Source organism: Anastrepha ludens, chromosome 5 (genome assembly GCF_028408465.1).
Source record: "Anastrepha ludens isolate Willacy chromosome 5, idAnaLude1.1, whole genome shotgun sequence".
Classification (NCBI taxonomy): Eukaryota; Metazoa; Arthropoda; class Insecta; order Diptera; family Tephritidae; genus Anastrepha; species Anastrepha ludens.
The window spans coordinates 43,655,777-43,669,709 of record NC_071501.1 but is presented as its reverse complement, the minus strand read 5'-3'; the positions used below and the strand labels follow the sequence as shown (position 1 = coordinate 43,669,709).

General features: G+C 38.3%; 1 protein-coding gene across 1 annotated transcript; it reads left to right on the top strand.

Moving 5' to 3' along the window:
* The first annotated feature begins 246 nt into the window (after window positions 1-246).
* Window positions 247-13,692, top strand: LOC128862873 (protein son of sevenless). The gene is made up of 14 exons (XM_054101655.1): window positions 247-793; window positions 881-1,000; window positions 1,058-1,195; window positions 1,478-2,083; window positions 2,138-2,364; window positions 5,017-5,144; window positions 5,213-5,685; window positions 5,905-6,354; window positions 6,420-7,151; window positions 7,301-7,417; window positions 7,515-8,368; window positions 12,194-12,428; window positions 12,504-13,233; window positions 13,509-13,692. Exons 1-14 carry the CDS (start codon window positions 680-682, stop codon window positions 13,550-13,552), a joined length of 4,968 nt encoding a protein of 1,655 aa, XP_053957630.1. The 5' UTR covers window positions 247-679; the 3' UTR covers window positions 13,553-13,692.
* Window positions 13,693-13,933: the final 241 nt, after the last annotated feature.

Here is a 13,933-nt window from a genome sequence, read left to right as displayed (position 1 = left end):
CAATCCACATTCATGCAGTTTAACTGCAAATGGTAGTTTATATTTTTAAGAAATAATTCAATTCAAATATTTTGCATTAATGAATAAATAAATCAGGCGCTATGACTACTATTAATCATGCACAAAACTTTCTATTAGTATACATATATTTTCGCTATTATTCAATACACGATAGTATGTGCAGTACCTTTTAACCCTGAAACGTACAAGGCTGCAACCCTGTAAAGTGAGTGAAAATCGAATCGATTTTTTTCAGTATTTGGTTAATTTTTTCAACCTGTATTTACTACAAATCGCAAAATAGATATACGCATTCTGTAATGAGATTTTATGTTTGTACAAAGTGAATTTGACATTAAATTTTTAGTCAAACTGCGCAGGGCGTATAGAGAAAAGTGAATTATTGCAATAAACAGTTCCAGTGTAGTAGCGAATGCAGTAGTAAATACATATATTCAATACTTTGGTATATTGCTAAAACCGAACGAGCCGTAATAAAAAATCGGGGAATGATAGACATTCTGAAATTTACTAACAATGGCGGCTAGTGTAAATAGGGAGTCTCCAGTTTGATAACTTCGTCTCAATTTACAATTGTGACGGGGTGTGCAGAGCAAACCCAAACGGTGTAGGTCGTGGAGGTTGTTATTGGAGTTAGCTGAACGATTAGAGAATCGAAATGTTCTCTTCTCCGCATGTTTCTAGCAGCAGCTGCGATGACGATGGTTACGATTTTACCAAAAGCGAAAATGCAGGGCGCTGGAAAGGATTATTTATACCGTCCCTGAGAAAGGTTAGTGAAAATAGTTTATAACCAAGTTTTTATAAAAATAGGAGAATTGTCAACAAATGCTATTTTAAACTTGTTTCCTAATAAAAGGTGCTAGAACAAGTACACCCACGCTTATCGGCCAAAGAAGATGCGCTTCTGTTTGTGGAAACACTTTGCTTGCGCATCTTAGCGATGTTATGCGCTAAACCACTGCCCCACACTGTACAGGTAATGAAAACCCGTATAAACATGAAATGCATGTATTGAAACTCTAATTTATTATAGGATGTGGAAGAAAAAGCGAAGAAATCATTTCCATATCCAATTGACCAATGGGCTTTAAATGAGGCCAGGGAAACGGTTTCTTCTAAAAAGAAGAAATGCGTGCTGCCAACGGACAGAGTACACAGCATGCTGCAAAAGGTAGAACCCTCTTATTAATTTAAGTGTACCAGGTTTTAAGAAAACTGGTACCTGTTCACAACTTCAAGAAAAAAATAAAAACAAAGTACACAACCGCCGCACTCTTATATTCTCCCTCTTTTTCCACCATTGATGATAACACTTGAATAGTGTTTCTATTACAACAACAAGTTGTATGAATTACTGCACAAACTTAGTGTTACTTATGTTAATATTCAACAATTAACTGATGCAAAGCCGATTTTTATTTGATAAACTAATAAATTTCTTCTTGCACGACAGGATGTACTTCAATATAAAATTGACAGCAATGTCTCTGTGTTCCTGGTTGCTATATTGGAGTATATATCTGCAGATATACTAAATTTGGCCGGCAATTATGTTCGTAAAATAAAGCATTTGGAAATAACAAAAGAGGACATTGAAGTAGCGATGTGCGCTGATAAAGTGCTGATGGATATGTTCTATCAAAATGATATGAAATCTAGCAACTTGGCAAATAATCTCCCAACTCTACCAGCACAACGCGCCAGTACAACATATGAAGAAGTAGTAAAAGACCTTATTAACGATGAAAAGCAGTACCAACGTGACTTGCATATGATAATACGTGTTTTCCGTGAGGAACTAGCCAAAATTGTACGCGACCCAAGAGAGTTGGAACCTATATTTTCAAATATAATGGACATTTACGAAGTAACCGCAACCTTACTCAGCTCATTAGAAGACGTAATAGAGATGTCGCAAGAACAGGGCGCACCCTGCGTTGGCAGCTGTTTTGAAGAACTGGCGGAGGGAGAGGAATTGCATGTATATTCCAAATATGCCAATGAAGTGACGTCACTAAAATCCAAAGAAGCACTTCAAACTCTTTTAGCTAAACCAGATGTGAGTAAATTTTTGCAATTGCATACTTAACTAAAGCAATATTGTTTATTTCAGGCAATGTCTTTAATGTCCGCTGGTCATGGATTCCGTGATGCTGTTAAGTATTATCTTCCTAAATTGCTTTTAGTGCCGGTATCGCATGCTTTTGTTTACTTCGATTACATAAATGTGTTGAGAGAGCTCAGTCGGTCCGAAGATGATATTGAAAGTTTCAAACAAGTGCAAGGCTTACTGTGTCCTTTGCAAAGTGAGCTTGAGAGCATATTAGGAAGTCTGCCTAAGTACGTATTAATTTTTTTTAACATAAAAGTATATTATTTATAGCTCTAAGATAAGTAGTTACTATAAAACTGCAGGAGTCGGCTGCCCTTGCTATAATATGCTATGCCCTCTGCTCGACGTAGCTTTACTTCGAACTTTCAGCGTTTGTTTCGTTTGAAAATTCTGACTACCCCTAACCCCTTAACTAAACAAATGCCATCAATAGCCTCTATGATCTGATGAATACTCAATTGTCTTGAATGACCTAAAGTATTTTTATTTATTATTATAAAGGGTTTTCCAATAAGAGGTGTTATTTTGATATTCAATGAAAAATGATATTTTTTTAATATAAATGATCTGATGTTTATTTCATTATCGGGGACTTTTTACCACAGGCCCGGAGTTCTCAGAGGGGCCCGGACTCGAGATTATACGTATTTATATGAATTAGACAAAATTGGAAAGCGCCCGCATTTGCAATTTTCCCCCGGGGCCCGGATATGCTCTCTACGGCCTTATATACAGCTATGGACAAAGAAATAGCGCACTTCCCCACAAGAACATATAATGATGATTATTTTTACTGGATGTTACTAGGCCAGTTATATATATATATAATTGGCGCGTACACCCTTTTTGGGTGTTTGGCCGAGCTCCTCCTCGTATTTGTGGCGTGCGTCTGGATGTTATTGCACAAATGGAGGGACCTAGAGTATCAAGCCGATTCCGAACGGAAGCATTTTTATGAGGAGCTTTTCCATGGAAGAAATACACTCGGAGGTTTGCCATTACCTGCCGAGGGGCGACCGCTATCAGAAAAATGTTTTTCTTAATTTTGGTGTTTCACCGAGATTCGAACCTACGTTCTCTCTGTGAATTCCGAATGGTAGTCCCGCACCAACCCATTCGGCTACGGCGGCCGCCCTAGGCCAGTTACTTTTGCAAAAATCTATTATTTTATTTCCGTATTATCAAAACAATAATAATTCAATATCTCCAATTATAACAAGTTCGAAAATATCGAACATCGTTAGTCGTTTTAAATTGGTTACATTTTTTTTTATAATTTCTTACCCGATTAGTATTTTCTTGAATATCCATTATTTTTTAAAACTTATTCACACCTGCGAGTTAAACTTTCTATTAACTTTGGCATCTTTCCAAAGGAATAGTGGTTCATGCTTCGTGTACTCTTCGCCATAGCTTATTGGTATTCTTAAATTTTTTTTCTGTGCAACTTTAACCTTAATATTATTCCATAGATTTTCGATAGATTTGTGTTGGTCATTCGAGGATTGCAATTTTCTCCTTGGAAAGCCACTTTTGCTGTATGCTTGGGGTCGTTATCAAGTATAACCAGTTCAGTGGCATGGACTCAAAGGAGCAAATTATCAATATTCCCGTTTATTCTCACCATTGATCCAACTACATTCCAAGAAAATTATCCCCAAACTTTCAAATTACCCCGGGATCTTTGTTGTGCACCGGCCATTGAACTTTTGGAGTTTTTTCACGATGAACAAAAATGTTTCTACCTCTAACCTTTCTAACCAATCATATTAATTTTAGTTTCGTCCGTAAAAAGTACTCTTTTCCAGAATTTGACGTCTTTGCTTCTATGGACATTTGCAAAGACAAAGACAAAGGTGCCTTGATAATTCTCTCGATAGTAGCGGTTTTTTCTGCTGGCACGCCTATGCACTTTAGGCGTCTTCGCTTAGGTTTGCTTGATGAATTCTGGCTATATTCCTCATCTATTTCTATCGTTATCGCTCCAACGCAGTGAGGTGCTCTTCCATTTTCTCGCCCAATAAATATTTTAAAGGAAACAATTACATTTGCAATTATAACAAACAAGAATTTACCAGAAAAAATTAGCTTTAACCATCTTAACTAATGAGTGAAATTGCGATATTTTGTTGTTCAACGCAAGAATATGCATTTCGAGCGAAACATTAAAAACGTGAATGAGACCTGTTGTCCGATATTAGAGAGAAGTGATTCCCAGCATAATATTGGCATAAAAATATGCACGAATATCAGTTAATCTTCTTAGAAATAACAATTTATTTATTTGGTATATAGAGCTCCTCCTATTTGTGGCGTACGTCTTTGATGATGTTTCACGAATGGAGCGACCTACAGTCGCTTCTCCCTTTATTACATCGAGCTCCAGCTTCAATTTGTCGTGTGCGTCCTAATGTTGTTCCACAAATGGAAGAACCTATAGTTGTAAGCCGCCTCTGCACGATAAATGTTTTTTTTTTTATGAGGAGCCATTTCTTCTAAGACATTTCTATTTTCCAACCCATTTTTTTATAATGGGTTTCCAACTCGATTTAAATGTACTGCTTTTTTATAATTGACCCCTCCGAGCGCCAAGCTGAAAAGATATTAAAGCTAAGATCAATTTCATAGAATGCAGCTTCCACTATATGATATTGACAGTCATACTCTCTTTTTAATACACTTTTGGTTAAACTTACTCGCCAAAACTTAGTACATATATTGCTAGCCATTTCATATCCTTTTTATTTGTTGAGACTAAATTTCCGGCGGTCCATTCCAAATTTATTAAAATATGCGCGGGTATAAAACGTTTGGTTCGGGCCGAATTTAAAATTTCATATTTTTAACAGAAAATTTTATTGTTTTCCTCCTTTTTTAAGAGAGACGCATGTGCCATTAAGTAGCCGCGCTCGTCGCCAGTTGGCTATCGAATGGACGAGAGAACTACAAAACACTGTTGAGCATTGGGATAAAGATGTTGGACAAAATTGCAATGAATTTATACGAGGTTTGCATATGAGACTATATGACTTTTAATTTAAATTTGATTATGCAATACTTTTAAATAAATTTCAGAGGATTTCCTTGGTAAGATGGGCTCTGGAAAGCGCATTGCCGAACGCAAAGTTTATCTGTTCGATGGACTTATGATTCTCTGTAAAGCGAATACAAAACGTCAAGCAACCTCTAATGGGGCACCTTCCTTTGAGTATCGTGTGAAGGAAAAGTTTTTTATGCGACGCGTAGAAATCAACGATCGTGCAGATACAGACGAGTTGAAACACTCCTTTGAAATAGCTCCTCGCATACAACCACCAGTTATACTTACTGCTCGTAATGCTCAACACAAAAACGACTGGATGGCTGATCTAATAATGGTTAACACCAAATCCATGTTAGACCGCATACTTGAAAGTATATTAACGGATATTGAAAAGAAGCATCCACTGCGAATGCCTAGTCCAGAATTATACAAGTTTGCTGAACCTGATAGTCCAGAAAATATCGTATTAGAGGAACGTGACAGTGCCGGTGTGCCACAAATAAAGGTGGGAAACAACTTAACTTTTGCATTTATATTTAAGATTAAACATACTTTGCAATAGCACTAATCATTCCATGGAAACGTTTGTTATTTATGGAATATTTACCGAAGAGATTCGTTCTTGAAGAGAATGTTTAGCATTCTATTTTTAAACGTAGCATAACAAAGTTTTTTATTTTTTGAATTTAAAAAAAAACTAAGTTTTTTTTATACATGTTTTTAGGGCGCAACACTGAACAAATTAATCGAAAGATTGACCTTTCACATCTATGCCGATCCGATGTTCGTACGCACATTCCTGACTACATATCGCTACTTTTGCACTCCTCGTAATTTGTTATCGTTGTTGCTTGAACGATTTAATATACCTGATCCGAGTTTGGTTTATCCGGATAATGTACAGGGCACTGATAAGGAGGCATTGAATTGTGATACAGATAAGTTGCATAAAAATTCGCAACGAGAAGACTGGAAACGTTATCGCAAAGAGTTTGCGCAACCGGTACAGTTCCGTGTACTGAATGTACTACGGCATTGGGTGGACCATCATTTTTATGACTTTGAGAAGGATCCGACGCTTCTGGAGGAGCTGGAAAAGTTTTTAGAACTTGTTAATAATGGAAAATCAATGCGCAAGTGGGTGGATTCTGTTTTGAAAATCGTTCAACGAAAGGTAGGTTGTGGGCATGATATGAATCTGTACAATTTGCTTAAAACTTTATTTATATCTTTTGAAAGAATGATCAAGAGGAGAGCCACAAACCGATTACATTCGCTTATGGACATAGTCCGCCACCAATCGAACATCATCTTGATGTTTCTGATTCTGAAATTAACTTGTTAACGCTTCATCCTTTAGAGTTGGCACGGCAATTGACACTACTTGAATTTGAACTATACAAAAATGTCAAGCCATCGGAGCTAGTTGGTTCGCCATGGACAAAAAAGGATAAGGATGTGGAAAGTCCAAATTTACTGAAGATTATGAAACATACCACCAATGTCACACGATGGATTGAAAAATCTATAACGGAAGCGGAAAATTATGAAGAACGTGTTGCGATAGTGGCACGTGCCATTGAAGTTATGATGGTGATGCTGGAATTGAATAATTTCAATGGAATACTTTCGATCAGCGCCGCCATGGGTAGTGCTTCTGTGTACCGATTAAAGTTAACATTTCAAGGTTTACCAGCACGATATGAAAAATTCCTAGAAGAATGCTGGGAACCAAATGATGGCCGCTTGAAAAAGTATCAAGAACGTTTGCGCTCAATAAATCCGCCTTGTGTGCCATTTTTCGGTCGGTATCTCACTAATATTTTACATTTAGAAGAAGGCAATCCTGACTTTTTACCGAACACTCAGCTTATAAATTTCTCTAAACGTCGGAAAGTATCCGAAATAATAGGTGAAATTTTGCTTTACCAAAATCAACCTTACTGCTTGTCAGTCGATTTAAAAATAAGGGTTAGTATATATATACTTCAAAATTATTTTAAAAGCCAAATATATTTAAATAACGCAGTTTCACAGCTACGTTTGCTGGCCTACATAAAACTTATTTTATTAAAAAATTGTGGGTTAATTTACTTACACTTTTATTTATTTTTTTAAAGAACTTCTTGGAAAATTTGGATCCCTTCAAGGGTATGACGGATACTGAGATATCAAATTATTTGTATAACGCAAGTCTTCGCATAGAGCCCAGGGGCTGCAAGCAGGCGCCAAAATTTGTGAGTTATACAAAAAATAATCCTGTTTTTTGATTTTCATTTCTAACTTTAAAATTATTAAATTAACTTGTTTTATTTATTATATTATCTTTATCAGCCGCGCAAGTGGGCCTCAATTACCCTTAAATCCCCGGGTATCAAACCTCGACGCCAAAACCACACTAGTAACAACAATAGCTTAAGCAGCAGTAATACGAGCGGTAACTCCCTACTACAAGCATCATCCATTTTTGGTGTACGCAGCACGTCCCATGCAAGCAGCAATGCAGCGGAGTCAGGAAGCAGCCATACAGTTAGTGGTAGTGGAAGCGGGGGAACACTAGTTGATCAACATAGCCCTAGCAGTAATGTTTCACATGCGAGTGCATCGCATTCGAATGCAAATTCACAGACCGCATCGGCAAATACTAGTGCGAATGTAGCTGACCGCAATGGAGAGCCACAAACGTTGAGTCACAATTCCACAAGTACGGGTGGGGGTCATGCTGGTCATGGTACTGAATCTGTGACAAAGAATGAATTTCAATATTCTAATGGAGAAGATGGAGGAGCGCAATCAGCGGCACCTCAGCTGCCTAAAAAGTCAAACTCGTCGGCTGGACCGAATGCCTGGAGTGGTGAGAGTTTTGCAACCGGAGCATGTACTAGCACAGAAAAGACGTCATACACACCATCTTTCATTGATACGCCACCAACACGTGTAGACAATGTCTGGAATTTACCTGATGAAATGTTGGGAACAAATCAATCGCCTCACCAGCACCAGCAACAGCAAAAGCACAATAGTAGTGGTAGCAATGCGGTAACGAGTGAACAAATTGGTGGAGAGCCTTCGTTAACATCTCCACTACCAAGAGTGGTAATCAGTCCACGTACAGATCCTGCAAGTACACGAACACCATTCCAGAACGCGCCATCACATCCTCATAAATTCAGCTGTAATCATTTTAGGTGAGTTGATTTTTTATTTTTAGCTTTTTTAATTTGTTCATTTATTTCGCAAAGCTTTGTAAACCCTTTATAGTAAAATGGGAGAAATAAAATGTTTCCGATCGGCAATTAAGGCCCTGTCGTCGCCATGTTTCAGCTTTTTACTATCAACTCCTGTAAGGAGGAGATCAAACGACTCGAACATGTAGGAAACATTTCTCTTATCTGGGCCCAAGGCATAAGAACCGATTTCTGTTGTCCCCATCTCAGGCATAGGTGTCCATTTGACCGTTGTTAAATGGAAACTACACAATTTCTTTTTTAAAAGAAGCAAGACAGATGGGGTTCCATTTTATCGTGCGCTATCTCAAAAACACTTTGGTCTCAGGGCTTTCATACAACTCCCATTGCAGAGGCTGTGGGGATCCTGAAGATGAATTTCTTTGCAAATGTCGGAGCTTAGCGCCTAGGCGCTTGAGGTTCCTTAGTGTGTCGTTTGAGGATAGTCTGAACACAGTTCTCCAGCCTAGATCCCTTTTCTCTTCTCCACTACATCAACAGCACTGTCGATGGCTATAAATAGGTTTTCTTCCTTTAAGTTTCGTAATCTTTCGTAGGTAATGGTCTACATTATGTTATCAAAACGGCACTTTGATGCTACTTGCAGTGTACCCGTGGTACTCTTGCCATCTTTTGTTAACAAGTTCCGACTGCACCAGGCACATTAGCTTCTTTGGAGTTTATTTATTTATTAATTTATATGAAATGTTATAAATAATTACAATAGTAAGGCAACTATCAGCTGGGGCTATCGGTATTTCCTTGGAGTTAATTCCGATTTTAAGCCGACTCCGAACGGCAGGAAGTTTTTATAAGGAGCTTTTTCATAACAGAAATACACTCGGAGATTTGCCATTGTCTGCCGAGGGGCGGCGGCTATTAGAAAAAACTTTTCTCTTCATTTTGGTGTTTCACCGAGATTCGAACTTACGTTCTCTCTGAAATCCGAATGTTAGTTTTTTATTTTGCGAACTGCGGTGAGAACTCTTGTCCGTTAGGACGTCTGACATTTCGCCCAGCATAATTTCCAAGTGAATTTATTATTGTCTCATCGCTCCAAAACATGTTATACCAATTTTTCATACCCTGTGGTCCACATCATGACTTGTCCTCATAATAAAAACGTTTCCTCTTCCTTAAATTTGCTTGTTTCAAAAGAGGAACCTTCTGAGCTATCAGCAGCTTGTCCAATTAGCCTGAGATTTACGGCCCACTTAAATTATTTATACTTCCCAAGCAAAGCAGACTCCTATAGCGACTTGAAATGTGTGGTATCATTACCAGGAATGTCCTTACCTTATAACATATACAGGGTGTTTTATTACCGATTACATTCTGTGGTTAATTTCATGACGAAAGCGCAGCCATTTTTATTTTATTCTTGCCTCACTATGAAGCTGTGATTGAAAAATACTACATCTTTTCATCTATAAGTCTACTACTTGCGATAGGCTCATTCGAAAGCGATAAAGTTATCTACTGAATACCGTTCAAATTTTTTTTTTGTTTAGCAGATACTCAAAGGAACGGGCAAAGTAAAACCAACAAAAAATTATAAAAACTATTTTTTTTCGATTATGATGTTTATTGAGAAAACTAAAGTGTTAACCTTCAACTATTTTGATATTTATCAACATTTAATCTTAAGAATAGCTTTAACCAAACCCATCCTACATACAGATATCCTGGATGGTTTCGCCTTCTCACATTAACTCGCTCTCGAACTGATGTTCAAAAGCTACCCAAGGGGATACGTGGGCGAAGCCCGGAAAATGTGAACTGCTTTGACCATAGGTAGAAGAATCGACCTGACTACACCCAAGTGAATGGGGATCAGGTTCTTTCCCCAGGAGTATGGAACCATTCTCCATTTATTTCTATTTGCATTTTATTAACGAATTGCGGACAATTTTTGTTCAAATTGTCCACCAAGTGCTTCTAAGCAAGCTGTAGCACGAATTGCCATTTGTTGTGCAACTTTTTGAATCATGCTACGGTTTTTCCTAAGCTCTTCGGTCATGGCCATACTTTTTTTAATTGCCTCCACAAGAATTACTCCGAAAGGGTAAGATCTTTGGAATGTATGGGCGGCCTCCGATCTATGGTGCATAATGGCTAACTGCAAATATGTGCATATTTTGTCTGATAATAGAGGGTAGCTTTGAAAAGGATGTTCAACAAATTTGTCTGCAAGAAGTCCAGAACTCTAGATCCATTCAGTGTAGCGGGAAAATAACAGCCCCAATTAAAATATGGTATATCATGGCTGCCAGCACATTGACCGAAAACTTATGCGAGAATGAACTTTGACATACCGCATGCTAGTTTTTCGCGAGCCTGATATATGCTCGTGTAGATGTGGCGTCGACTGTCCGCATTATATTATATATAGAATAAAAATTGCATACTTGCCAATTAGTCCACGACGAAAATATGAAACGGCTGCACATAATTCTTGCACTTACCAGAAATTATGAAGATGTAATTCCTCTCTTTTCCTCTTTCCCTCCATTTGTGGAACAACATCAAGACGCACACCACAAATAGGAGGAGGAGCTCGGCCAAACACCCAAAAAGGGTGTACGCCCCAATTATATATATATAATTCCTCTCTTTTTAACTTTACCACTCCCTCGAAGAGGATATTTCAAGTAGTCTCAAATACACAAAGAATTAACGTTTTTGAAAGTAAAACTTGACTAAAATATTTTTGCTAATTTTTAAAATGTCAGCCTTGAAATCCAACGTAGAATCTCTCTTGCCAACAAGTGCTACTTTGGACTAAGTAGGCAACTGAGCAGTAAAGTCCTCTCTGGACGAACAAAACTAACACTCTACAAGACTCTCATCATGCCCGTCCTAACATATGGCGCAGAAGCTTGGACGATGACAACATCCGATGAAGCGACGCTTGGAGTGTTCGAGAGAAAGATTCTGCGTAAGATTTTTGGACCTTTGCACGTTGGCAACGGCGAATATCACAGACGATGGAACGATGAGCTGTATGAGCTTTACGACGACATAGACATAGCGCAGCGAATAAAGATCCAGCGGTTACGTTGGCTGGGTCATGTCGTCCGAATGTATACAAACGCTCCGGCTTTGAAAGTATTCGATGCGGTACCAGCTGGTGGTAGCAGAGGAAGAGGGCGGCCTCCTCTGCGTTGGAAAGATCAGGTGGAGAAGGACTTGGCTTCACCTGGTGTGTCCAACTGGCGCCGGTTAGCACGAGGAAGAAACGATTGGCGCGCTTTGTTAAACTCGGCCAAAATCGCGTAAGCGGTTATAGCGCCAATTAAGAAGAAGAATTTTTAAAATGATAAATAATTTGATTAAAAATATATAATAAATAACTGCCGCGTACAATTCTGTTAGGTGTGTGGTCGAGCTCCTCCTCCTATTTGTGGCGTGCGTCTTGATGTTGTTCCATAAATGGAAGGACCTACAGTTTTAAGCCGACTCCGAACTGGGAGACTTGTCATTGCCTGCCGAGGGGCGATCGTTATTAGAAAAAAGCTTTAAAAAAGCAATTTGATTACTTATGTATTATTCATAACTATTTTTTACTATTTTATATTACAATATTTTTCTTTTTACTATTATTTTTTTATTTCTTTATTTATTTATTTTTTCCATTGGAAGAAAATGTTGCAAAAGTATTTTCCTCAATCCCCTTGGTTAGCACTAAAAATGAGCCTGTGTCTCTTTTTCTAACCTATATAAATTTAATGAAATTGCACTCTTTACTTGAAAAATATAAATGTAATCATAATTTTTTTTATTTAGTCCAACTAATACTGGAACTACTGGAAATGTAGCCTTTGTGGCCAGTGCAAGTCCTCAATTGCCTGACATAGAATCGGGTAATTCTCCGTTACCAGTTTCTCCTCATGTGAATGTTCCATCCCCGCTTAGCACTGAGTATCGTTCCGTGCCACCACCATTGCCGCCTCGGAGAAAGGAGCGCACTGAAAGCTGTGCAGATTTAGCCCAAAAAAGGCAAGCACCCGATGCACCGACTGTAAGTCTAAAAGTAAACTATCAACAATAACCCTTAATATTATACTATATTTTTGGTTTCATATTTGTATTTTAGCTACCACCACGTGACGGCGAACTTAGCCCACCGCCGATCCCTCCTAGGCTTCATCATTCCATTGGCACTTATCCTCGTAGCCAAACAAACGAATTTAGCGGAAGGAGCAACTTATTGCTCCCAAATACAAGCAGTATTATGATTCGACGTAATTTGGCCATAGAAAAACGATCATCGACTGGGGCTAGCAGCGGGGTCGCATCTGCGTCGATAGCCATAGCGGCAATGACGTTACACTCGGCAAGTGAGACTCCGTCATTAACAACAAATCCGCCTCAATGCCCGCCATATCCCCCATTTCCGTTGCCTACTATCGCCGCGAGTCACCATACTATTGGTACTTCAATGTCGGTGTCAACTTGGGATGATCAAGCCATATCGCCTGCTCTCAGCTCCTCTACAACGACATCTCCAATGACGCCTATGACTCCAATTTCCCCACACATTCCAACCGGGGTAGGTCAAGTATCTGATTTACACTCAGCAGTTGCACCGCCTTATCATCGATACAAATCGGCTGCGATTGCGCTAACGGCAGGCGGAGCTACTTCAATAAATCCCTATGGCACAACAATGACACAACAACATGAGCAACGCTTTCCGCAACCATCATTAGGTAGTAGCGCATTACCAGCAAAATCGTCTCCAAAAGATTTCTTTCCCATAACCGAAGGCACTCCCAAGCTTCCACCAAAACCTAGTCTTAGTGGAAATTTTTACAACTCCTCAGGTAAACTTAATACATTTTGAGATAGAAATACACAGTGCACAGTGCAATTTAGACAACTCGCTGGCTAAAATGAATACATTTTCGACTCAATAGCTCTGATTTAAAAAAAAATTGTTACTTTTACGTCAAATATTAGAAAATCTTTGTTTGTTCAATAGAAAAGTGTAAACACAATTGTTTGCTTTCAACTAGCCTACATCCCAACTATGCTGTTGCACAGTGTTATAAAAATAATGTTACAAAACAAATGTATAACTGTTATTTTGCCCTTGCAGATAAAGGTACGATGTTTCCTTACCCAAGTACAAATCAAGATTAATATTTATTGCCTGGCGATGTGATACGGACGAAGATTTTTATCCACTCAGCAAAATACGTTATTATTAATGTAAATATTAAACTGTATTAAATGTAGAACGTAAAAATAAAATATTATAGATTATTGTTAGAATAAAACAATATTCGGCTATTTAAATTTACCGTAGTTAAACAACAAGTAGTAATTTGGCCTTTAAGTAAGTAAAACTTTGCCTTGGACGCCCACCACAAATTTGCAGTAAAGCTCGACCAAAGACCTATTAAAGGATGTACGCGGCAATGAGTACGGACTCAGATAGGTAAAAAGCTTTCAGATGTGTTGAATTGATATGGCTAGTGGTGGTGTACTTTGGACCTTTGCCACTTTGGCCACTCAAACATC

Coding starts and splice junctions, on each gene's coding strand:
- LOC128862873 (XM_054101655.1), top strand. CDS start 680: ATGTTCTCTTCTCCGCATGTTTCTAGCAGCAGCTGCGATGACGATGGT. Junction 1,196..1,477: donor TACACAGCATGCTGCAAAAG/GTAGAACCCTCT, acceptor CTTGCACGACAG/GATGTACTTCAATATAAAAT. Junction 13,234..13,508: donor AAATTTTTACAACTCCTCAG/GTAAACTTAATA, acceptor TTGCCCTTGCAG/ATAAAGGTACGATGTTTCCT.